Source organism: Rhinoraja longicauda, chromosome 22 (genome assembly GCF_053455715.1).
Source record: "Rhinoraja longicauda isolate Sanriku21f chromosome 22, sRhiLon1.1, whole genome shotgun sequence".
NCBI lineage: Eukaryota > Metazoa > Chordata > Chondrichthyes > Rajiformes > Arhynchobatidae > Rhinoraja > Rhinoraja longicauda.
In genome coordinates this window covers 26,473,301-26,500,714 of record NC_135974.1, presented here as the reverse complement: position 1 = coordinate 26,500,714, position 27,414 = coordinate 26,473,301, and the positions used below count along the sequence as shown (strand labels likewise).

The 27,414-nt window shown below is 42.2% G+C and overlaps 1 protein-coding gene across 1 annotated transcript; it reads left to right on the top strand.

The window, feature by feature from the left end:
• Positions 1-1,088: 1,088 nt before the first annotated feature.
• On the top strand, positions 1,089-23,801 carry cyp24a1 (cytochrome P450, family 24, subfamily A, polypeptide 1). Its single transcript, XM_078419334.1, has 12 exons — positions 1,089-1,310; positions 1,546-1,736; positions 3,086-3,179; positions 4,554-4,650; positions 5,868-5,959; positions 7,420-7,531; positions 14,170-14,315; positions 15,968-16,134; positions 17,023-17,101; positions 19,145-19,342; positions 19,448-19,560; positions 22,844-23,801. Exons 1-11 carry the CDS (start codon positions 1,089-1,091, stop codon positions 19,556-19,558), a joined length of 1,509 nt encoding a protein of 502 aa, XP_078275460.1. The 3' UTR covers positions 19,559-19,560; positions 22,844-23,801.
• Positions 23,802-27,414: the final 3,613 nt, after the last annotated feature.

Here is a 27,414-nt window from a genome sequence, read left to right as displayed (position 1 = left end):
ATGCTGGAGTAACTCGCAGGACAGGCAGCATCTCTGGAGAGAAAGAATAGATGATGTTTCAGGTCGAGACCCTTCTTCAGACTGAGAGTCAGGGGAGAGGGAAACTAGAGATATGAAAACGTACAAAGAACAAATGAATGAAAGATGTAGGAAGGAACTGCAGATGCTGGTTTAAACCAAAGATAGACACAAATTGCTGGAGTAACTCAGGGGGACAGACAGCATCTCTGGAGAGAAGGAACGGGTGATGTTTTGGGTCGAGACCCTTCTTCAGTCAGAAGACTGTCCCAAATGAATGAAAGGTATGAAAAGAACAAATCAGGGCCAGCACCAATGACCAAGGAAAGGTAGAGATAGCATTGAAACTATGACAGGGTATTTAACGCTGAATACACTGCACAACCAGCAATCTATATATTCTAGCCCCAAAGTACATAATCACCAATTTTAATATCGACATGGTTTCAAAAAGATATAATGACAATTGTCCCCCAAAGTCAAATATGCATTCACAGAGCTTGATTTTTGGGGTGACTTTCCTTTCTCGGGGACTTCCAAGATACAGAACAGAATTTGTAATGGTAATATATTCAGATTGGATTCAATTTATCTGAAGTGGTATTTTTTAAAAAAACACATTATAGCCATCTGTTTGCATGTTCTGGACTTCAAGTATTTAAAAAAAGTGTTAATCCCAGTTGAGGGTTCCATCACGATTCTCTTTTCTACTCAAAACAATTGCAAACTGCAGTGCCCCGATGTTGACTGAAGCCACAGCCTGGAGCACTCCGAGTTAGGTGAGACGGCCAACTTGGAGAGGCTCAGAGTGTGCTTGAGTTCATTCCCAGAATCTGCCAGGCTCTGCACGTGTTCGCGGAAAAAAAAACCCCATCAATAAATGGTAGGCTCGTCAACCACACCAACCAAGTGACGCCTTTGATTGGACACAGGTTGAGAGGTGTACCAGCCAATGCATCTATATATTGGGTGAGAAAATGCCATTGCAAAATAGAGCCGTCGAGACTGCTAATTTGTTGTCGGGGATTTACAGTCGGACGTTTTGTTTTTGTGGGGGGTTTTAAAAAAAAATGCGATTTCAGGTTAAAAACGCAAACGTGTTCCTGCGACTTTTCAGGAAAGGTGACAAGTTTAGGCACACCATTCCGATTTCCACACACGGTAGTGACTTTAAAGGAGCACTGGTACCGTGCGAGCACAACTCCATCCCGGGTCCCATCAGGTGGCCGGTGGTGGGAAGTTTGCTGGAGATCATGAGGAGAGGAGGGCTCCAAAAACAGCACACAACGCTGGTAAATGTGGCGATGCAGACGATTAGCACGGGAGTTATCTGCGGGGTTGTAGAGTATGAATGAACCATTATCTGCTGAAAATACGGCGGCTAATTGCACAGGGTCAAAACGCCAAATGGTGTGTGTTGTTAAAATTTAAATGAACAGTCGCAATTTGTGAATGGGAGGTTGAGGAGCACCCAATTTTCACCGCGCGTTTCCCAAGCGTTCGCTCAGCGCCCGTTTTCTTTTACAGGTGGAATTTCATAAGAAGTTCGGGAAGATTTTTAAGATGAAACTGGGTCCCTTTGAATCCGTGCACGTCGGGGCCCCCTGCCTCTTGGAAGCAATTTTCCGCAAAGAAAGCAACTACCCGCAGCGCCTGGAGATCAAACCATGGAAAGCTTACAGAGACTACAGGAATGAGGCGTATGGGCTGCTCATACTGTGAGTACAAGGACATCGTCGCTGTCACTGAAGATCGATCACCACTCGTGTTAGAAGTAGATACAATTATGGGAGGCATAGAATAGGATGGATAGTCAGAACCCCCTCCCCTCCCCTCCCCTCCCCCTCCCCGGAGGGGAAATGTCAAATATTATAAGAAAATAACTGCAGATGCTGGTACAAATCGATTTATTCACAAAATGCTGGAGTAACTCAGCAGGTCAGGCAGCATCTCGGGAGAGAAGGAATGGGTGATGTTTCGGGTCGAGACCCTTCTTCAGGGGAAATGTCAAAGGCTCGAGGGAGCAGATTTAGGGCGAGAGGGTTAATATGTAAAGAGGTGCGGGCCACGTTTTTTACACAGAAGTTGGTGGGTATCTGGAAGTTGGTGGGTCGCTGCCAGATGGTGTTGTCGGAGGCACACACTATAGTGGCATTTCAGAGGCTTGTAGAAAGGTACATGGGTGGGCTGGGAATGGAGGGATATGGATGATTTGCCGGCAAAATGAGATTATTTTAATCAGCCGCTATGTTCGGCACGGATATTGTGGGCCGAACGGCCTGTTCCTGCGCTGCACTGTTCTACACCGAAGATAGACACAAAAATGCCGGTGTAACTCAGTGGGTCAGGGAACATCTCTGGCGAAAAGTAATGGGTGATGTTTTGGGTCGAAACCCATCTTCTTCAGACCCAATAGTCTGAAGAAGGGTTTGGACCGAAACGTCACCATTCCTTTTCTCCAGAGATGCTGCCCGACTCGCTGATTTTGTATCTACCTTCAGTATAAGAAAATAACTGCAGATGCTGGTACAAATCGAAGGTATTTATTCACAAAATGCTGGAGTAACTCAGCAGGTCAGGCAGCATCTCAGGAGAGAAGGAATGGGTGACGTTTCGGGTCGAGACCCTTCTTCAGACTAAACCCTTCGGTATAAACAAGCTTCTGTAGTTGCTTCCTACACACTGTACTGTTCGATGTTTTATTAAATTATTCCTCGCAAAAAAAAATTCCAGATACAACTAAACACTTTATTTATTTTGTAAAACGTATTTCTATGTGATGTAGTAATAATCATCGACATGTAGAATTCGTTTAATTATTAATCCACATATATCGAAATGGAACCGCAACCGAGCCTCGTTTATTGCTAATAGATACAATATGTGATGCCGCGTACGTATTGGAGAAGTTGGGGGGGGAAATCAGACACACCTGCCCCGAATAATCAGTTATATCTGAATCCTACATTTCCAAAGGCAGGCAGGCAGGCAGGGCGACGTCTTCAATAATCGCGAGTGGCTGTGACTCAAAGATCCCCCCCGTTTTATTTCGTTATCTTGGCTTTAGGGAAGGAAAGGAGTGGCAACGAGTAAGGAGCGTATTTCAAAAAAAGTTGATGAAGCCAACAGAGATAGTAAAACTGGACGGAAAAATCAATGGGGTAAACACACTTTTATTGTGAGCACTCTCGCACACACACACACACACACACACCACTGTTACACACCACTACTTCCGCGGGTTCATTCACAAGCTAAACGCAAAGTGCTGGGGGAACTCAGCGGCTCAGGCGGCATCTGTGGAGGGAATAGACACAAGATGCTGGAGTAACTCAGCGGGACAGGTAGTAGCATCTCTTGGTAGAAGGAATGGGTGACGTTTCGGGTCGAGTCGCTTCTCCAGACTGGACAGGCGACGTTTCAGGTTCCGACCCAAACGTCACCTGTCCATCCCTTCCACAGGTGCTGCCAGACCCGCTGAGTTCCTCCTGCACTCTGTGCTTTGCCCCAGATTCCAGCACCTGCAGTTCCTCGTGGTCTCTCGATTTATTCACAATTATTGACTGCCCTCAAATTATCCCACGATTTCCAACTCTTGATGTGAATTCATGTGAATCAAACAAGAAGGACCTCCCCCGTCCTACGATGGCATGATGCAATACAATGCAGTACCCAAATACTAACAATAACAATATGTTCTATTGTTACCTTGTAAATGTTAAATTATTTAAACGGGAGAGCTGTGGAACTGTGTTCAAACCACACCGTTGCAGCCTACACAGAGATGTATTTGTTTAATCAGTGTATTTCTCCTGATTCGCGTGACATTTCTGATGTCGGTGTTTATTCAGGTAGTAAGTACCTCAGTATATTTAACCCGGCACCCGATCAATGTTCATCCACGGAGGCAATGTTGGGGAGGGGCGATGAGTAGCGGTGATGTGAACAGCGAGAACAGTTACTCGACCAGCTGTGTGCAGGGGTTGATATCGGAGGGTAACATTCCCAAAGCGGCGATCACGGAAATAAATCAAAAGGAGGGTTAAATGAGAAGATCGACACAAAAAGTTGGAGTAACTCAGTGGGACAGGCAGCATCTCAGGAGAAAAGGAATAAGTGACGTTTCGGGTCTTGTGAGTCTGGGTTAAAACGTGGTCTGAGAGTCAGGGGAAACGAGAGAGAACAAGTTAAAATGAACTTGCCCAAAATCAGGATAAAGGGCTGCATAGAAACGAATCTGGATCAAAGATGGGTCGGGACAGAATGATGTGGAGAAGGCTTAACAATTTGCTAACTCTACCCCCAGTTGTCTGTGACGAGGAGTTGCGTTCGTGCTCTGAGAAACACACTTTGCGCTCCAAATCAACTTAAATATCAGACTGACAGAGAGACCCAACAAGGTCCAGGAATCCTAACATAGGCACGAAATGCTGGAGTAACTCGAATCCTAACCCCCTGGCATCTCTAATCCCGGAACTGCCAGTTGGAATGTGTGCTTTAATTTGTTCTGTTAATTTTTTTTGCACAATTCTCAGGTTCTGAAAGATTTTATCCGAAGATTAGAGACGCTTCGCGACGAGACAGGCAAAGTTGACGATTTATATCAGGAGCTGAACAAATGGTCCTTTGAAAGTAAGTGCTTTAGAAAGTGCTACATCGCAATTGTCTTTGATTTTTGGCAACAAATGAATATTGTTATTACTCGTTGTATTCACCGCATAGTTGTTCAGATAAAGTTATTTAGAAAATAATCTCGATAAAATTAGAGTAAACAATGGTAGTAAAGATTGTTTAACAACTTGTAGTTTATTTTACGGGGAAGTATTCTACAGTTATACACAAAAGCTGGAGTAACTCAGCGGGTCAGGCAGCATCTCTGGAGAAAAACGTTCGCAAGTGAAACAGTTAATGATTCGAGTGAAGAGCTCAGTCACGCAATTTAATCATTACTATTGATCTGTCCACTGGTTGACACACAAGGTTTTTTAAGGGGGCAGAATGTGAAAAGGCTTGCTTAAGTCACGAGCAAAATACTGCGTTTCTGGAAATCTCAAACGAAAAAAAACCCGCTGGAAATATTCAGCAAATTAGGCAGATGTTCTGTGCAAAAAAAACAAAACAACCTGAAACGTCAGTTCTGTTTCTCTCCCCACAGATGCTGCCTGGGTATGTCCAACAAACTATGTTGTAAATGCTCAATCCAAGCCTTTATTCCCAGCTGCGGGGAAGAGTTTGTGATTTACACTGAGGTTACTGGTTTCTATCGTACCTGTGCTGCGAGATCAAGTTACAATACACATCTGTTTATTATGAAGCTTTGACTGAATCTGCCATAAACGGCATAAAAGTGTTTTAGCATTAATATCGTCCCTTTATTTGGTATTGACTCTCTATACAAATTCAAGATTACCCAAGACATTCTCCATTCCCCGGAAATGACGGTCTCTTATTTTTATTAGTCAGTGATTAACTAATGAAAATTGTGTGATAGGCAAGAGCGTGATTATTTCTAACTATCCTTCCAACTTCCCCCCCCCCCCCCGAGTGTTCTGGGAAAGCAGTTCAGTTCAGTACTCCACCCACAGAATCTGAACAAAGAGCTTATTGCTCCAAATAAGTAACTATGTACTATTAAATATTTTTCATACCTTGTCAGGCAATTTTTGTTTTGTACTGCTTGGAAACTATATATAGCGATACTAATAATCCTTTGCAAGTAAATATTTTTAGACTTTGCTGAATCATTGAGAGACAAAAGGTGTAAAGGGCAAGTGCAACATAATAGATTATGTATTTAGGATGCATCTGAGAATTGCATTATGCACTTATCAACAACTTTCTAATTATAGCTATTTGCTTGGTGTTGTATGATAAACGATTTGGTCTTCTGGAACAAAACGTGGGTGAAGAATCTTTGAACTTCATTCAGGCAATTAAAATTGTAAGTGCATTGCAGGAAATGATTTTAAGGTAGCTTGACAACCTGTCCCAACAAAAATACTATTTCTGTAAAACAATCAGTTTCACAAGTGAAGTATCAGATTCATTAAATATAACAATCATTTGATATTCATAATTGTTCTAAATCTATTGACTGATGTATGACTGATATATTCAAGAGTCAGATATAGCTCTTCAGGCTAACAGAATCAAGGGATTATGGGGAGAAAGCAGGAATGGGGTACTGATTTTGGATGATCAGCCATGAACATATTGAATGGTTCAAAGGGTCGAATGGCCTACTCCTGCACCTATTTTCTATGTTTCTAAAATGATTGTATATTGATCAGCCAAATCTTTGTTGACATGAACAAATTGACACAAAAAGAACATATGTTATCAGATGCACATATTTAAAGGCGAATAATGCATTTTAGAGGTACAAGTAATCAAATGAAAGCAGAGAATAAAACACAACTTTCCTAATTGCCACTTCAGCACTTCTGGTAAAGCTACCACTCACAATACTGATGGGTAGGAAGTTCTTGAATTTGTCCACAAAATGCAGGACAAATCCAATCTAGTTGAATACTGCCCAGTCTATTACCAATCATCAAAAAATGATAACTTGGTGACTGAAGCTTAATTTGGTTTTGCCAGGATGACTCTCTCTAGACTGCATTATAGCATTGGGCCAAATCTGAAATAAAGCTCTACCAATATTTAAGGAACAATATCATCTAGTAAATCGAGATGATTTGGCTTGGCTTATTTGACCATCATCACCTTAAAGTTTCACTCCTTTCTACCATTTACCTGCTGTGTATATCATCCACAAAATACACCACAGTTATTTTCTGACAACATCTACCAAACCCATGAGCTCTCGTGCTTTAGAAGCTTTAGAAGCTAACAATATCATTACTTGCTTGGTGCTCTACATGATAACATATAGAGGTGACTAAAATCATGAGAGGAATAGATCGGATCGATGCACAGAATCTCTTGCCCAGAGTAGGGGAATCGAGGTCCAGAGGACATAGGTTCGAGCTGAAAGGGAAAAGTGTAGCTGGGACATGTTGGCCGGTGTGAGCAAGTCAGGCCGAAGGGCCTGTTTCCACACCGTATCACTCTATGACTCCATGACTCTACCATTACTTGCATACTCCTTCCAAGTTGCAGGCCATTCCGACCTCAAAATATATTGCCTTCCTTTCATTATTGCTGAGTCTAAATCCTGAAACTTCTTACTCCACAATATTATATTCTCAAAAGAACTGCAGGGATTCAAGTTGGTATCTCGCCACTAACTTCGTAAGGGCATTAGGGGATGGACAATAAATGCCAGCATTACCATTGCCATTCACATCCTGATGAGGAAAGAAGAAACACTCAATAAAAAGTAGGCAATTTAATCATTGTATGTAATATGGCTTTTCTTTACATTTCTACATATTTTAGATGATGAATACATTTGGTAAAATGATGGTGACTCCAGTAGAAATTCATAAAAGATTTAATACGAAGATTTGGAAGGACCATACAGAAGCTTGGGATACCATATTCAAATCAGGTATATACCCCGAATTAATAATATGTATGGATAAGTTGTTTTTTTGTGGAAGCAATGTTGACTGATTGATTGAAAGATACAGCATGGAAACAGGTCCTTTAATCCACTGAGTCCACACCAACCATTGCCCACCCATTCACACTATCTGTGTCATCCCACTTTTGCATTCACTCCTGTACACTACAGTTAATTTATAGAGGGCAATTAACCTGTAAACTAGCATATCCTTGGATTGTGGGAGGAAACCAGAGGAAACCCATGTGGTTACCGGGAGAATATGCAAACTCTACACAGAGGGCAGCTGAGGTCAGGATTAAACCCGGGCATCTGGACTGTATGGTAGCAGCTCTGACAGCTGTGCCACTATGCCGGCCGTACATAAATGCTAACATAAATGTTCTGAAAAATTAATGCTCTAAAGCAGGGGTGGGCAACCTTTTTGTTACTGTGGGCCGGATCATGAATTAATGAACAAGCAGCAGGCTGGTTAGAGACATAAAAAAGCAAAAATATACTTATTTTAAAATATTTTTTAGCCTCTCCTCTTCCCACAATTTCCCTCCCTCCTCCTCCTCCTCCTCGCCCTCACTTGGCAGTTCATGTGCCCCTGACACATCCCCTTCCCCCGGCATTGCCACGGACGGTGGCGGCGGCGGCGGGGATGGATCCGCGCTGCACATCCTGCCCGGGGGTACGGGGACGGGTCTGGGTCTGGGTCCGCACTGCACAACCTGCTGCCAGGAGGCCCCGGCCTGGATGTGAGGGACTTCCCGGGGGCAGCGGGGCTGAAGCAGCGGCCATCACAATAGACAATAGACAAAAGGTGCAGGAGGTGGCCATTCGGCCCTTCGAGCCAGCACCGCCATTCAATGTGATCATTGCTGATCATTCTCAATCAGTACCCCATTCCTGCCTTCTCCCCATACCCCCTGACTCCGCTATCCTTAAGAGCTCTATCTAGCTCTCTCTTGAATGCATTCAGAGAATTGGCCTCCACTGACTTCTGAGGCAGAGAATTCCACAGATTCACAACTCTCTGACTGAAAAGGTTTTTCCTTATCTCTGTTCTAAATGGCCTACCCCTTATTCTTAAACTGTGGCCCCTTGTTCTGGACTCCCCCAACATTGGGAACATGTTTCCTGCCTCTAACGTGTCCAACCCCTTAATAATCTTATACGTTTCGATAAGATCTCTTTTCATCCTTCTAAATTCCAGTGTATACAAGCCTAGTCGCCCCAGTCATTCAACATATGACAATCCCGCCATTCTGGGAATTAACCTAGTAAACCTACGCTGCACGCCCTCAATAGCAAGAATATCCTTCCTCAAATTTGGAGACCAAAACTGCACACAGTACTCCAGGTGCGGTCTCACTAGGGCCCTGTTCAACTGCAGAAGGACCTCTTTGCTCCTATACTCAACTCCTCTTGTTATGAAGGCCATCATTCCATTGGCTTTCTTCACTGCCTGCTGTACCTGCATGCTTCCTTTCAGTGACTGATGCACTAGGACACCCAGATCTCGTTGTACGTCCCCTTTTCCTAACTTGACACCATTCAGATAATACTCTGCCTTCCTATTCTTACCACCAAAGTGGATAACCTCACACTGATCCACATTAAACTGCATCTGCCATGCATCCGCCCACTCACACAACCTGTCCAAGTCACCCTGCAACCTCATAGCACCTTCCTCACAGTTCACACTACCACCCAGCTTTGTATCATCTGCAAATTTGCTAATGGTACTTTTAATCCCTTCATCCAAGTCATTAATGTATATTGTAAATAGCTGTGGTCCCAGCACCGAGCCTTGCGGTACCCCACTAGTCACTGCCTGCCATTCTGAAAGGGACCCATTTATCCCCACTCTTTGCTTTCTGTCTGTCAATAAATTTTCTATCCATGTCAGTACCCTACCTCCAATACCATGTGCTCTAATTTTGCCCACTAATCTCCTATGTGGAACCTTGTCAAAGGCTTTCTGAAAGTCAAGGTACACCACATCCACCGGCTCTCCCCTGTCAATTTTCCTAGTTACATCCTCAAAGAATGATGTCGGGCTCACAATGATGCCGAGTGAGCCCGACATCTTGACCAGTGTGTGGAGGGGGGAACGGCGGACGGTCACGAGAACTAGAATAGTGTCTGTGCCAAACACAATGCCAAGTTAAACTGCCTGCATATGATCCATCCCCTGCCCTGCATATCCATGCGTCTCCTTCAAAGCCTCCTAAATGCCGCTGTCCTGTTTGCCCGCACCACGACCCATGACAGCGGGTTTCAGGCACCCACATCTCTCTGTATACAAAAAGTTTGGTGTGAGTCTAAAGTTTAGACTCTAAATTATTCTTGATTTGATTTTTTTCAACCTTTTAAAACTGCAAAAATCATTATTAAACTCACGGGCCGTAGAGAAACAGGCAGTCATAGGTTGTTGACCCCTTGCTCTAAAGCCCAGAACCTGGAACATATTTCATTCCTCAATTAAAAAATGTTTATGCAGCTACAAATATCTGAAAGCACAATTTCAAAGCATTGTTCTGGGGGTTTTGTCTCTCAACAGTCAGTGAATTTGAAATATTTGAAATAGAAGGAATTACAGTACGTTTAATTTTAGTTCAAATCTTATTGTAGATCGGGTGAATCTTGTTCTCTCTGCTCTCCCATAAGTTTATCCTGTGGAGAAAGTTAGAAAGTTCAAGAGAGAGCTAGATAGAGCTCTTAAGGATAGCGGAGTCAGGGGGTATGGGGAGAAGGCAGGAACGGGGTACTAATTGAGAATGATCGGCCATGATCACATTGAATGGTGGTGCTGGCTCGAAGGGCTGAATGGCCTACTCCTGCACCTATTGTCTATTGTCTAAAGTTCGAGGCAACTTAATGTCTTGTTGGCAACTTGATCAAGGATGGGAGTACAATTTTCATATGCTGTTAGGAATCATTTCCGACAGCAATTGTGACTTGAGTTCCTTACTGTTTCTCATTTAATAAACCTGTTACTTATGATTTTTTTTCAGTAACGATGTGGTAGTTTAATATTTGTTGAAGAGCTAAAATTCTCAAACTGGTACCCGACAGCAATTGCTGCATATTGCAATGTTTTTCTTATTACATGTAATGTATCCCCTTAGGGGATATGTGAATTACATACCCTGTTATTTTCATGAAGCTCATTGAAATTCCACCTTAATTAGGCACCAAATCAGTTTGGCCTGAATGCCATGATCAAGGTCAAGTTGGTGTGCAGTAAGCAGCATTGCTTGCTCTGGATGTAATAGTTAATTTAGTTTAATGTCACATGGACCAAGATACAGTGAAAAGCAACGATACTAGAGGAGCAAGATAGACCACTCGACCCTAAAAACCGTAGTATGTCATGGCGCCATTTTAGTAGGCAGAAACTTGCAGAAACATTTTAAAAGAAAAATAACAAAGATCTGTGAATTGATAGGTGAGATATATTCTGCATTTTAATGGTATCATCACACATACTGTTCCCCCAAAACACTGATTACACTGCGAGGGGCATAACGAACGGCTGGTTTTGCCTACTAAAATGGCGGCCGTTACGCTCCTTTGCGTACTACACTTCAGCATAGGCGATTTCAACTGAGTGGTCCGTCTTGTTCCTCCAGTGTCTTTGGTGAAAAGCTTGTTTGTTGTGTGCTTTCCAGTCAGCGGAAATAAGAAATAAAAGCAGAAAATGTTGGAAGCACTCAGTCGGTCAGGCATCCAGATGTAATGTATCTGACCATTTGCACTTGATCCAGATATTTCATGATGTTCCATAACGTAATGGATTGAACTATCAATATATGCCTCTACCTGACATCTATCATTATAAGTATGTGTGAGTACGTAGGAAAACTATATTTCTTCCAGTAAGTTAGTTGGTTTAGTTTATTGTTACGTATACCAAGGTACAGCGAAAAGCTTTTTGTTGCGTGTTATCCAGTCAGCAGAAAGACTATACATGATTACAATCAAGCCGCCCACAGTTTACAGATACAGGGTAAAGGGAATAATGTTTAGTGCAAGATAAAGTCCAGTAAAGTCCGATTAAAGATTCTCCGAGGGTCTCCAATGAGAGGCCTAGATAGGGTAGACAGTCAGAACCTTTTTCCCAGAATGAATTTTTTTTCAAATGCTAGAGGGCATAGCTTTAACGTGAAAGGCGACAAATGTAAAGGAGATGCGCGGGACAGGTTTTTTTACACAGAGGTTGGAGAGTGCCTGGAACATACTACTGGGGATGGTGGTGGAGGCAGATACGATAGTGGTATTTAAGAGGCCTTTGAATAGGCACAAGGATATGCAGGGAATGGAGGAATCTGGATTATGTGCAGGAAGGTAAGAGTAGGTCTTAGCATCATGTTTGGCACTGATATTGTGGGCCGAAGGGCCTGTTCCAATGCTCTACAATGTTCTATGAAATATCACCTACTATCAAAGCATCAAGGTGTTAGTTAGTGTTGAATTTAAGGTCTGTATTTTTTAGGATATCATGCATTTTATTCAGTTCCAAAAGAGAAATTTAGAGTCACCTGTGTCATGTGTTTGACCACTGAACGTGGAGCCTCTTCACTGGAATGGCACACATGGGGTCAGCCCAGATTTGCACTAATAAACTGCATGAACTGGAACAGGGCACTGGAGCCAAGTGTTTATAATCGTCTGAGGTTAACAGGAGGTATTGGCTGGGGTCATTGAACTGACATGGATATGCAGCTCTTGTTACGCACATAGCTTATTCATTCGAGGCACTATTGACTGACGCACCTACTTTCCTGTTTCAGTAGTGAAAACAGCTGAAGCAGATTAGTGAAGATAAAACATTTTCAACATGACGAGATGTAGATATTAACCCTCAAGTCCATATGTTTTGCTTCCCAAGTAAACAACACATTGCTGTCTCACTCCTTGTTTGCTTATATGTCGTGCAATAATGATATAACAAGACTAGTGACACCTAAAAACTTACCTGACTGTAGAAAATGAACAAAATATCAAAAAAAAGCTTCCTGTTCAAAATTATCTGTTTGTTAGCCTATGACTTGTAGGAATAGAAATTAATAGCAGCCATGTTTCATATAGATCATAGAAAAGTACAGGACAACATGTTCCCAATGTTGGGGGAGTCCAGAACAAGGGGCCACAGTTTAAGAATAAGGGGTAGGCCATTTAGAACGGAGATGAGGAAGAACTTTTTCAGTCAGAGAGTGGTGAAGGTGTGGAATTCTCTGCCTCAGAAGGCAGTGGAGGCCAGTTCGTTGGATGCTTTCAAGAGAGAGCTGGATAGAGCTCAAGGATAGCGGAGTGAGGGGGTATGGGGAGAAGGCAGGAACGGGGTACTGATTGAGAGTGATCAGCCATGATCGCATTGAATGGCAGTGCTGGCTTGAAGGGCTGAATGGCCTACTCCTGCACCTATTGTCTATTGTCTATTGTCTATAAGAACAGGCCCTTCAGCCCATAATATCGCTGCCCATCATCCATATCCCTCCATTCACTGCATATCCATGGCTTTTGTCTATCCAGAAGTCTCTTAAATGCCACTGTCCCATCTGCCTAAACCACCACCCCGGCAGCATGTTCCAGGCACTCACTAACCACTGTGTAAAAAAACTTGCCCTACACATCCTCAGAAGGCAGTGGAGGCCAATTCTCTGAATGCATTCAAGAGAGAGCTAGATAGAGCTCTTAAGGATAGCTGAGTCAGGGGGTATGGGGAGAAGGCAGGAACGGGGTATTGATTGAGAATGATCAGCCATGATCACATTGAATGGCGGTGCTGGCTCAAAGGGCCGAATGGCCTCCTCCTGTACCTATTGTCTATTAAACTTTCCCCTTCGCACTTTAAATATGCAGCCTTTCTTCACTATGTTGGTGGAAGGAAGCATAAAACCCCGATGGGGAAAATAAAATTTTGATGGCCTTGGATTTCCTGATGAGAACATCCAGGGATCTGATCCCAGAGATATATATTTTTAAAGGGGTTTGTCTTAAAATAAAGCTTCATCAATATTTCTTCAGGTTGAAGGCCGTTTGCTAGAACTGGGAATGGATCTCTCATAGGAAGTGTGAACTCATAGATGCTGCTTGACTGCTGAGTGTTTCCAGCAATTTCTGTTTTTATTTCAGATTTTCAGAATCTGCGCTTTAAAAATGTTCACTCTTTGCATGGAGGGATGGCAGAGGCTGGGATGAAGATGGGGGGATAGGTCAAAAAGGCAGACATGAAGATATGGAGATGGGGTAGGCTCAAGGAGGCCGGCATGAAGATGTTTGGGGTGGAGATGCTTAGCAGTAAAGAAAACAGGGATCGTAGATCAGGGATGGCCAAGAGTTTAAAGGTGTTTGGGAGTGGTTCACTGTGGGATGGGAAGATTGGCTCTTCACCACTGGTCTCACAAACCTTGTCCGAGGAATGCCACACAGATATGCAATTTTCCTGCAATGTTGAATGAGGTCATCATGTGTGAGCTTAATGTGGAAATTATGTTAGATTGCAAGGCTGACTCATGACAGGAAGTGTCCTGGTGAATTTCATGATCACCTCAATCTGGCTCAAAAGTGATGGCAAAAGTGATTTACACTTGATTGAATTTATGCTTTCTCTGTGTATAACTTTGCAGCAAAATGCCACATTGATGAAAGGCTGAACAGAAACTCGTCTTGCCCTGCCAATGATTTTCTCTCAGATATCTATAACGGCAGTGAACTATCGAGAAAAGAGCTGTATGCAACCATCACTGAGCTCCAGATTGGAGGAGTGGAGACGGTAAGATGCTGATCAAAATCCATAGCTGATTCTGAAAATGATTCTGAAAGATTCAGCCCAGAGCTAAAATGGGAGAAAGCTTTTAGTTACAGTTGCTAAATATCATCTCGATCCATAGAAACATAGAAACATAGAAAATAGGTGGAGGTGAAGGCCATTCGGCCCTTCGAGCCAGCACCGCCATTCATTGTAATCATGGCTGATCATCCACAATCAATAACCTGTGCCCAACTTCTCCTCATATCCCTTGATTCCACTAGCCCTTAGAGCTCTATCTAACTCTCTCTTAAATTCATCCAGTGATTTGGCCTCCCCTGCCCTCTATGGCAGAGAATTCCACAAATTCACAACTCTCTGGGTGAAAAAGTTCCTTCTCACCTCAGTTTTAAATGGCCTTCCCTTTATTCTAAGACTGTGGCCCCTGGTTCTGGACTCGCCCAACATTGGGAACATTTTTCCTGCATCGAGCTTGTCCAGTCCTTTCATAATTTTATATGTCTCTATAAGATCCCCTCTCATCCTTCTAAACCCCAGTGAATACAAGCCTAGTCTTTTCAATTTTTCCCTCATATGACAGTCCCGCCATCCCAGGGATCAATCTCGTGAACCTACGCTGCACTGCCTCAATTAGTATAATATATCTAACCAATGACACCTAATCAGGACATTTCATGATGTACCATGACTTAATTGATTGAACTTTCAACATATGCCTCCACCTGACATCTCTTGTTAACGTATGTGTATTGTAGGAAAGCTATATTTCTTACAGATGAAACCTTTATTTGGTTGTTAAATATATTTTTGTGTGGGTACTCAAAATGGCATTGGTACCTTTTGTTGCAGCATGAACAACAATGCGGAGAGTTTATGTTACAAATCAATCCCTTGCATCAGTAATTTGTTTGCTACATCTGAAATATTAAACAGGATTTTGAATGTGTTCACCATCCATCATCTTGTATCTTGAAATTAAATTGAGGTCAACTGCAATTTGCTTCAGTTTTTAGAGCAACCCTGCTTTAGTTCCAGCGATCATTCTATTCCCACAAGGTCAACGTATGAATTGAAAGTGAACCAACTGAAGCTATCTGAGCTAGACAGTGTTGGCCCATAAAGGATCAATATAATAAATCCTGCAGTAATATCGGGAAAGTGAATTTTTCAAATGAATTTAAATAGGATCTGACTATACCACAGGTGGGAAATGTGAGAACAGAATGCATTATATGATGTGACTTTTGATACATTGTTGGACTAGATACTGGAGTTAATCAAGTGTTACTGCTTTCAATAAAGGATAACTACCTCTGCAATTTGGTTATGCAAGCATCAACACAAAAGAGTTTCCAGATATTATACTCACAATAAAATTATTAATGATTTTGGGATGTTTAATTTGAAAGACAGCTCTTATAGATTTCAAAACTATGTAGCATATCCAAGATATTCTATTAATCCATCTCACCATTATTACACTTTAAGAGGAAGTTAGAAGGTGGCTTTCACACATTTAATGCCTCTACATAAAATGGGTCATATTTAAACTAGAAGATCTCCCCTTAAAATATTTGTAAATGGCAACAATTAATTAAATGAATGAGAAGTCTGCCAAAGAGAATTAACACTCTCTGGTTTCTGTTTTATAACAGACGGCCAACAGTTTGCTCTGGGCTATCTTCAATCTCTCTCGCAATACGAAAGCACAAGAAAAACTCTATGAGGAACTGCTGCGTGTGCTACCTGAAGATCAGGCCCCAACTGCAGAAGATATTAGGAAAATGCCCTACCTAAAGGCTTGTCTGAAGGAGTCCATGAGGTTAGTTTGACTTAATAAGTTTGAGCTTTCCATTGAAATTTTCAAAGTCAAATCACTTTTGTTTGTCAGTATTAAATCCCAGTCAAGAATGTCCTTAATACTGTTAACCACTGCAAGCACAATTACACCTCTTTCCTAAATCAAGTTCACAGTCGATAAGCCCCTTTATTAATCTAGTTTAAGACTGGGAACTTTACAGAATTATGAATGGAAGTAATTTTGCAGCATAGTTTACACAATAAACTATGTGTAGAGCTTCCATAATAAATTAGACCATTGAATAACAGAATTGGCAAACCCTCAGGTTTTAAAATATGCAACATTTTGGAAGTATATTTGAATTGAAAATCAGTTTTAGGTAAGTAGAAAAAGGAAATAATTTTGAGTATATTGTATACAGGTATAATTATTTGCATTCAATTTTTAATAGAACTACTAAAGAAATTAAATATTTTCATCATGGGTAGCCATGACACAGGGCATTTTTGAAGATGACACCTTAATCTGTACTCCATCTGCACTTCACTTCCTCAGAAGGCAGTGGAGGCCAAGTCTCTGAATGCATTCAAGAGAGAACTCGATAGAACTCTTAAGGATAGCAGAGTCAGTGGGTATGGGGAGAAGGCAGGAACGGGGTACTGATTGAGAATGATCAGCCATGATCACATTGAATGGTGGTGCTGGCTCGAAGGGCCGAAGGGCCGAATGGCCTACTCCTGCACCTATTGTCTATTGTCTATTGTCTATTGTCTATTGTCTATTATTTTATCACTTAGATTAAAATGTAATAATAGTTTTTAAGTTTTGAAAATTTAACAGACTTGGTACATATACTGATATAACTAAGCACCTTAATAAGAGAATTACTCACGGCAAATATCTGTTTAGGATTACTCCTTCGATTCCCTTTACAAGTCGGACCTTGGATGAAGAAACACTCCTTGGTGATTATCTACTGCCTAAGGGAGTAAGTATTCAGCAAAATTGTAGTTATACATCCAGGATGTATTATAGCTTCATTTGGCCTTGTCGTTTGCCACTCATTCTCAAGTAAGACCATGACGTCTAGTTTATAATGTTGCAGTGTATATGAAGATGGCAGATTGGACCAAAGTAGGCTTGTACGTTCCTTTCAGCACAGGTGACAGATGGGTAGGGATGACTTACCATGGTTATACAGGGTCTTGTTGAAACCATGCTTGGAGTATTGTGTTCAGTTTTGGTCTCCTTTTCAAAAACGAAACTTACCATCAAAGAAATGCAGCTAACGTTCTGAATCTTGGGTTGACAAGTCTGCCATATGAGGAGAGGTAAAGTGACTAGGTTTGTATTTACTGGACCTTAGAAAAATAAGGTGGTTGTGGAGAATCTAATTGAAACGGACAAAATTCTGACAAAACTAGAGAGACTGCAAATATCCTCTGGCTGTGGTATTCATAATCAGGGGGTTACAGTCTTACATGAGGATACAAGGAACAGCAGATGCTGATTTATAAATGTTATAAGGAACTACAGAGGGTGGCTTACACATTTTACAAGGACTCCAGCATTCTGTGTCGCAGCTTTACATTGCAGGGCAAGAGAAATGGGAGAGAAATTTATTCAACAGAATGTGGTGGGCCTGGGGAATTTGATACCACAGAGAGAGCTATGGAGGCCAAGTGACCAAATAGATTTAAGAAGGAGATATTTAAATCTTTAGTCACAAAACGTATGTGGAGAGAGCAGGAGTATGGTATTGAGACAGATGACCACTCATGATCGTATTGAATGGTATAGGCTAAAACGTCCAAAGAGCCTACCTGTGCTCCAGCTTTCTCTGTTTCGCTGTTTTAGTTCTAGTTCTAGAAATACAGCATGGAAACAGGCCCTTTGGCTCACCATCGATCACCCCCTTCACTTAGTTCTATGTCAGTTTCTTATCTACGCCTGACATATTAGGGGAAACTTTACTGAGGCCAATTAACCTACAAACTTCATGTCTTTGGAAAGTGGGAGGAAACCAAAGCACCCGGAGGAAACCTACGCAGTCACAGGAAGAACGTGCAAACTCCACACAGACAGCAAGCAAGGTCAGGATCGAACCCAGGTCTTTGGCCAGCTGTACCAGCCGTGCCACTGTGCCACCGTACACTCCCCAACCTGTTCCTGACCTCCCCCACCCCGTAAGGAAACACTGTGGGCGCCCAGTTAGACATATGGACAGCACATTTTCCATCGTGTGCAGCCTTTCTGGATCAATATAACCACATTTCAGAAGGAGGGAAAGCATAACTGCACTTATAATAATGTTTTAGTACGACTAATGGTGGATAATAATAATAATAATAATGCATTACATTTATATAGCGCTTTTCATATACTCAAAGACGCTTTACAGGGATTTAGAGAACATAGGGAAGTGAATAAATAGATAAATAAGTAAACGAACAGAGAACGGAGACAGAAGGTGAGGTGACCTTCAGTGGTTGAAGGCAGTACTGAACAGGTGAGACTTCAGTGATGTTTTGAATGTGGTGAGTGTGGAGGAGTCTCTGACGGTTTGGGGTAGTGAGTTCCATAGGGTGGGAGCAGCGATGGAGAAAGCCCTGTCCCCCCAGGATCTGAGTTTGGTCCGGATGTGGGGGGATAGGAGATTGGCAGCAGCAGAGCGGAGGGTGCAGGTGGGAGTGTGCCTGTGGAGGAGGTCGGTCAGGTAGGATGAGGCCAGGTTATGGAGGGCTTTGTAGGTCATGAGGAGGATTTTGTACTGGATTCTCTGGGGGATGGGGAGCCAGTGGAGTTTGTAAAGGACGGGGGTGATATGGTCACGGATCGGGGAGTGGGTGAGTAGACGGGCAGCGGAGTTTTGAATGTATTGAAGTTTACTGATGATTTTTGAGGGTGCGCCATAGAGGAGGCTGTTGCAGTAGTCCAGACGATGGATGAGCTTCCAGGCAGAGTTCTGTTTATGTCATGCAATAATTTTATGTCAAGTATAAGAGAAAAGTGCCCATTCTTGTTCTTACAGACTACTTTAACGATAAGCTACCACGCATTAGGGTGGAATGAAGAGAATTTTGATGACGGAATGCAGTTTAAACCGGAGCGCTGGCTGCAGGATAAGGATAAGATCAATCCCTTTGCTCACATGCCGTTTGGTGTTGGGAAAAGGATGTGTATTGGCCGGCGACTGGCTGAGTTACAGCTGCAGCTGGCCATCTGCTGGGTACGTTGTGTGTGCTGAACGTCGACACCCTCCCAAACCTTTGTTTCAATGCAACAATTCACCTTGGCCCTGGACTTTTCTAATTTGTAATGTTTTTCACTGCAGCTGGTACGAAAGTACAAAATAGTGGCGACCGATGAAGACCTTGTGGAATCGCTGAACTTTGGGATAATGGTGCCAAACCGCAACATCCCCGTGGCCTTCCACAACCGTTAACCGTACGTTCACAATTGTATTCAATTTAACGGGCATGGGCATGGGTGGCACAGTGGTGCAGCTGGTAGAGCTGCTGCCTCACAACGTCAGGGTTCGATCCCGACCTCTCTGATTTACACATTCTCCCTGTGACCGTGCGGGTTTCCTCTGGTATCCGCCCACATCTCAATGACATGCGGGTTTGTAGTTTAACTGGCTTCTGTAAACCTGCTCCTAATGTGTAGGAGGTAGATAAGAAAGTGGGATAATGTAGAACTAGTGTGAACGGGTGGTCGATAGTGGACTTGGTGGGCCGGAGGGCCTATTTTCATACGGTATCACTCTCTCTCAAATGACTTTTTTCCTCCTCTTTTGTTCCCCCTCTTTTCTCTTTGTGGCTTGTGAACCAATCCCCTTCAGTCCTCTCTGCGTGTATTTTAAAGCTTCTCTTACAACTTTTTCTGAAAATCTAAACGATCGCAGCCACTCTTGTTTGTGCACTGTGAAACAAGCCCATTGACTCATTTCTGTATATTGTGAACTAAATCCTTGCACTCCTCCATGTAGATTGTCACGGGTCAAGCGTGTTTAGTTATCCTATGCCCTGGGAACGGAACAATGAAATTCTTTATGTGGGAAGCAATCCCTGACACTCTTTGTGCATCGTGAAGCAATCCCTTGCCGAGAAATATATATATTGCATTCCAATCCCATCTGAAGAAGGGTCCCAACCCTAAACATCGTCTGTCCATCCTCTCCACAGATGCTGCCTGACTAGCTGAGTTCCTCCAGTACTTTGTGTTTATCAAGATTCCAGCATCTGCAGTCTCTTATGTTCCTTCCCTCCTTTTTGTCTGCATCGCAAATCACTTTTTTCCAGACCAATATATACACAGTGACTCAAGCTCTTATACTCCTCCCTGTGTAGTGAATTGATTCCTAACCCATCTCTCCCTTCCTCGCTTTCCTGTGTGTTGTGAACTGCCATTGCACTTCCCTCTCTGCAATAAATCAATTCCTGACACACCTCTCTAAGGGGGTTATGACTGAATCCCTCACAGCTCTCTCTGTAGTGTGAACCAATTCATGATATCTCTGTGCATTGCACGGCAATGCATGACATCCCTTCTGTATATTGTCAACCAACTGACTCACAACACAACAGAAATGAATAGAATAACTTGGCTCACAATACACAGAACAATGTAAAGGATTCAATTAAAACACATGGAGAGTTGTGTCGTGAATTGATTTGTTGCACAGAGTATAACAATTTAGATCACAATATACAGACAACCAATCCTTTACTGTCCGAAATTTTCGGAACCAATCCCTGGGACACCTTTGTGTTTGTTGGGCAACAATGCATGATGTTGTTCTAAATTTGCTCCAGGAAGCATAAAACTGATACATTTTATTTCCCTTTTCAGCTCACTCTGCCCAATGGGATCAAAAAAACACTAGAAATATATTTTCTCTTTGTTAATATTGAAGTGAATATGATGGACAAATCACCCTCAAGCTTTCTGTACATTTTGCCTTAAAACCTAGCAATGTAGCTGAGTATTTGGTCATCCCCTATTACATCTTGGGATATATCATCAAATATTATCTTCATATACTACCCGACTTTAGCAATAGGCGACTTACATAAACTCTCGCTTATGTAAACAATTCTGTACTCGGTTCCTTGGTCAATCTAGGCGGTTTTTCATTTCCATAACAGTATACAATCACTCAGGTTTGCATCGCTAACAAGCCAGAAGTCCGGGTGCCATAGAAAGTGCCCCAATGGCGAGACAGAACTCACCAGGCACGGTAGCGCAGCGGTAGAGTTGCTGCCTTACAGCGAATGCAGCGCCGGAGACCCGGGTTCGATCCCGACTACGGGTGCTGTCTGTACGGAGTTTGTACATTCTCCCCGTGACCTGCGTGGGTTTTATCCGAGATCTTCGGTTTCCTCCAAAAACGTACAGGTTTGTAGGTAAATTGGCTTGGTAAATGTAAAAATTGTCCTTAGTGGGTATAGGATAGTGTTAATGTGTGGGAATCGCTGGTCGTCGCGGGCCCAGTGGGCCGAAAGGGCCTGTTTCCGCGCTGGATCTCTAAACTAAAAGCCAGCAATGGCAGCAGTGCTTACCCAGAAGGCCACATAGTGCAGAAAGTGCCTCAACAGTGAGAGTCAGTAATTCTGATTTGCATAAATTCTGACCGGTTTAAGGATTCATGGAATGAAACCCTTACTTAACTCGGGGAGTGCCTGTAAAAACATTTTTCAGAAAAATTATGATGTTTATCTCACTAGGTTTAAAGCCACCACATGAATGAAAATGATTGCTGTTATTATATGAGTCAGATCTTCACTCAGTAGTCATGATCTCAGTAAATGGTTGAACAGGCTTAAAAGACCGTTTGCATGTTTCTGTCCTTGCAAAGGACAAGTGATCTGCTAATGGATCAGTGGGTGAGGAATGTAGATGAAAAGCAACATCTGCAATTCAAAGTGTAGGAAGGAACTGCAGGTGTTGGCATACACCAAAGATAGACACAAAATGCTGGAGTAACTCAGTGGGTCAGGCAGCATCTCTGGAGAAAAGAAATAGGTGATGTTTCAGATTGAGACCCTTCTTCAGACGATTCTGAAGAAGCGTCTCGACCAGAAACATTACATATTCCTTTTCTCCAGAGATGCTGCCTGATCCGCTGAGCAACTCCAGCATTTATGTCTATCCCCAATTCAATACAGTGAACATATTTCAGTGTTCTGATCCAGTAACTTAAGATGCTGCTTTCCCACATCTCTCCTACACTTGTCAATTAAAGCTGCAAAATATCATTTAAAACAATTGTTGCGACCCTAAATTCCAAAGAATATATAAATTGCTTATTATCCAGATTTGCAAACAGATGCACTGATGGGGAGATTTTTCACAGATGATTGGTATGTAGCTGACATGACAAGAGATGAGAGAAAACACTCAAGAGAGTTTACTTTGATTAAAATAATTCACTGCAAAAGAAATATTTCTCTAAAAATTCATCTCTGGTGAATGAGATTAAACACATCATCGAGTAGACACAGTGATCAAACTCTGATTGTTTTGAGTGGCAACATGTCAATGCAACTTTAGTATTGTTTTTTGTATTATTGATCAGAAAAGGATTTCTATGTAATTACCTCATATAATAAATGAGCACAATTAGAAGGCTTTAAATAATGCAATTTGTAAATTGGAAATATTATGTGCATTTTTCTCTCTATTATTGGTACAGATTGCATCAGCTAATAGACTTTTTCCTTTTCAGGAGCACTGCGATTCTTCGAGAGCATAGCCCAACCTACACTCTTGTTAACCTCAGCATTTTATAATCAGTCAAAAAGGTACCACGAGGCCAAAAGAATGTTGTGAGAATGGAAGGATTACAACACATTTGCTGACCCACAGAGGATTACAGTCTACGTTTGGCCTGATAAGAAATTAAGTCATGCAACCTTATTTTGACAGAACCATTCACTGAGCAATAGCCTTACGAGTAAATAGTAAAACAACACTCTGTGATGCTTAATATATTGTAAGGTTGAAATGCATTATATGTAAAATCATTTATCATGGGTTTTTCAAATAACCGTAAAAAACTCAGACTCCACGAAAACCTGACGATGTCAATGCACTGTAACTGGAGCTTTTACAGGTAGCTGCTCGTCCACAGAAACTGGGTTGTTTTGTGCTGTTACTGTGACCTGCTGCGGGTAGAAAATCTGCCCACTAAAAGCATCCACATACCTGAAAGGTGAAGGAGAGATTCCAAGTGTATTGTTTTTTTCAATACTAGCTGGACAATTGCACAGTAAAATATAATTAGTGTAGAAATTAATCTTGGAAGATAGTGGAAAACTGAATGCATCACATTGACTGCTTATTCTTTTTACTTTTATCCAATATGCAATTGTGTAAATAAACAATGGTGGTGTACAATGTGCAATCTCCTGTTCTTCTCTCCTGTGTAAAATGAATCCCGACTCTGTTTTCCTTGTTGCATATAATTATGTAAATAATTGAAAGTAAGTTAACTGTATATCCATTCATCAAATCAAGGTATATAATAATGTTTACATCTTGAAAGCGATTGATAAATTGACATTTGCGGAAAAATTAGCCTGTTTGTGTCAAATGTAAAGCTCCACGGTCATTTAAATGGATTTTACTTAAATTCAATTAAAAAATTAAAGGCACTTTGTAATATATTAGTCAATCTGCACAGCTGAAGAAAATTTTACTACCTGACTTGTAAAAAGGTTTTCAACATACTAATAAAAGGTAATACGAACAATTTAACAAGTGATTAATAATTAATTCAATTCCCTTTACCAAATCATTCATGGTATTACTCATAGTTATTAGGCCGTACATCACAGCAGAAGTCCCTGGTCCACGTTGAACCTCAAGCGCCATTTACAAGCCCCACAATTGTCAAGAGAGTTTAATTGTCAGATATTGCAGCTTAAATTATGATGTTATTCTGGTTATAAAATGAGGCAGAAGTAAATTGTCTAACCTGTTGAAAGTTGGAAAACAGGCTTTTGGGAGGGGTAGGGGTAGGGGTAGGTGTGGCTCTAAAACGGACGTGATCTGTACACAAGATGGTGTGTCACATGGCACTGCCCACATGGCAATGCAAGTGATGTGTGTCACATGGCAGGTTTGCCCACTGGTGCAGGTGTGGCTGTTACTAAATGGTGAGTATTGGGTGAACAAACTGGCACAATTTGTTTTTTGCTTAGACAATTGTACTTGGATGACTTACCATGGCCCATGATCTTGGATGAGTAAATGATGAGAAGAGGCTAAATATAAGGCACAAAATGCCGGGGTAACTCAGCAGGACAGGCAGGATCTCTGGATAAAACAAATGGGTGATGTTTTGGGTCGAGACCCTTCTTCAGACTGATATTTCAGAGAAATGTAAAGATTTCTGATAGTGAAAGATTAGTCTAACTGCAGGAATATAAGAGTTCAAAGGTGCTGGCTGAATTAGGCACATTTTTATCACAGTTTTAAGTTCATTAGACACAGCAGCAGAATTAGGCCATTCATCCAGTCGAGTTTGCTCTGCCTTTCAATCATGTGTAAATAAATATAATACTAAATATAACGTGTAGGAAGGAACTGCAAATGGTGGTTTAAACTGAAGATAGACACAAAATGCTGGAGTAACTCACCGGGACACGCAGCATCTCTGGAGAAAAGGAATGGATGACGTTTCAGGTTGAGACCCTTCTTCAGACTGAAAGTCACGGGAAAAATCATCGTCTATATCTCTTGTTTCCCTTTCCCGTGACATCCAGAGATGCTGCCTGTCCCGCTGAGTTACTCCAGCATTTTGTGTCTATCTATACTAAATATAACTAGGTTTAGAGGTGTTTTTATCTTATTGGATAGAGGGGCTGTTTCCTTGCTGTCTGACTCTATGACTCCAGTTTAAGATGCCAAAAGGATTCAACTTTTTTCTTCCACGTGTCCTTTATTTTCTCACAAAATGACAGGCCATATCAGAGAACAACAATCAGTCCAATTCTCCTACATTCTCTCCACAATCCATTTTCCCACATACCCCTCAATTTTTCCTGATCCTCCTGCCACCCAGCTACACCAGTGCCAATTTACAGCAGCCAATTACTCTACCAATGGTCGCTGAGATGTGGGAAGAAACTGAAGCATTCAGGGTGAAACCCATGGAGTCACACAAAGACTGAGTAAAGTTCATACGGTCAGCAGTTACAGCCATGGTTGAACTCAGTTTGCTGGTACATTGATGTAGCAACACTACTTGCTGCACCACTATGCCTTCCATTCCAGAAATCAAGAAAACACCACTTACGAGGAAAGTCAGGAAAAACTTCTTCCACGCAAAGTCTAAAAGTAATTTGGAATTTTCCCTGCAAGTGAATGATGATACATGGCAAAAAAACCTGCAAGGTGCCAAAGGTTACGAGTAGAGGGAAGGAGAATGGTGTTAAGAGAGAAATATCGATCAGGCATAGAAGCATAGAAAATAGGCACAGGAGTAGGCCATTTGGCCCTTCGAGCCAGCACCGCCATTCAATATGATCATGGCTGATCATCCAAAATCAGTACCTCTTTCCTGCTTTTTCCCCATATCCCTTGATTCCGTTAGCCCTAAGAGCTAATCTAACTCTCCTTTGAAAACATCCAGTGAATTGGCCTCCACTGCCCTCTGTGGCAGAGAATTCCACAGATTCAGAACTCTGGGTGAAAACGTTTTTCCTCATCTCAGTCCTAAATGGCCTACCCTTATTCTTAAACTGTGACCCCTGGTTCTGGATTTGCCCAACATCGGGAACATTTTTACGGCATCTAACCTGCCCAATCCCGTAAGAATTTTACATGATTGAATGGCAGAGTAAACTCAATAGGCCGAATGGCCTAAATCTGCCATGTCGCCGAATACTCTGTTAAATCTCTACAGATGCACAGGAGAGCGCATGCTGGTTGTTTGCACCAAGACCTAGTTCGGTAACTGGAATGGCCAAGAACAAAAGATCCTGCGGAAAATGGTGGACATTCTCTGGTCCATCACGGGTATCGAGCTCCCCACCATCGAAGAGATCTGCAGGAAGTGCTGCTTCAATAAGGCCGCATTTGGAATATTGTGAGCAATTTTGGGCATCATATCTGAGGAAGGATGTGTTGGCTCTGGAGAGGGTCCAGAGGAGGTTTACAAGAATGATCCCAGGAATGAGCAGGAAGAAGGGTCTCGACCCGAAACGTCGCCCATTCCTTCTCTCCTGTGATGCTGCCTGACCTGCTGAGTTACCCCAGCATTTTGTGAATAAATACCTTCGATTTGTACCAGCATCTGCAGTTATTTTCTTATACTATGGATAGCCTATGATGAGCGTTTGTCAGCACTGGGTCTGTACTCGCTGGAGTTTAGAAAAAAGAGGAGGAGCCCTCATTGAAACATACAGATTAGTGAAAGGCTTGGAAAGGAGTGGATCTGGAGAGGATTTTCCACTAGTGGGAGAGTCTAGGACTATACGTCCTAGCCTCAGAATTAAAGTTCTTTTAGGAAGGAGATGAAGAGAGATTTCTTTAGTCAGAGGGTGGTGAATCTGTGGAATTCCTTGCCACAGAAGACTGTGGAGGCCAAGTCAGAGGATATTTTTAAGGCAGAGATAGATAGATTTTTGATTAGCACAAGTGTCAGAGGTTGTGGGGAGAATCCAGGAGAATGGGGTTTGGAGGGAGAGATGGACCAGCCATGATTGAACGGTGGAGTAGAATTGATGGGTCGAATGGTCTAATTCTACTCCTACCACTTATGACCTTATAACCTTAATATCATCAAAGTCTCACACCATTAGAACAACAGCATCATCAGGTACTGCCATGGAGATGAAGGTACAGGAGCCTGAGAACTATGACCTCCAAGTTCAAAAACAGCTTCTTCCCATCAACTGTCAGGCTCTTGAACCACACTGCACTCCCTGAATCACAACCTTACCTCTGCACTGTTATGGACTTTGAAGATAGACACAAAATGCTGGAGTAATTCAGAAGGGTCTCGACCCAAAGACATCACCCATTCCTTCTCTCCAGAGATACTGCCCGTCCTGCACATTTTGTGTCTATCTTTGGTGAAAACCAGCATCTGCAGTTCCTCCCTATGTACTATGGATATTGCGTTGGTTGCAATACCTACTTCATCTTGCACTATTATGGTCTGGTTACTGAGTGCAACTGATAATTTATTGCATTATTGTTTATTAAATATTTATTTATTATGCTGTTGTTCTAATGTGCCTGTAAAGCTGCCCAAGGCAAGAATTTCATTGTGCTGTCCTGGTGCTTTTG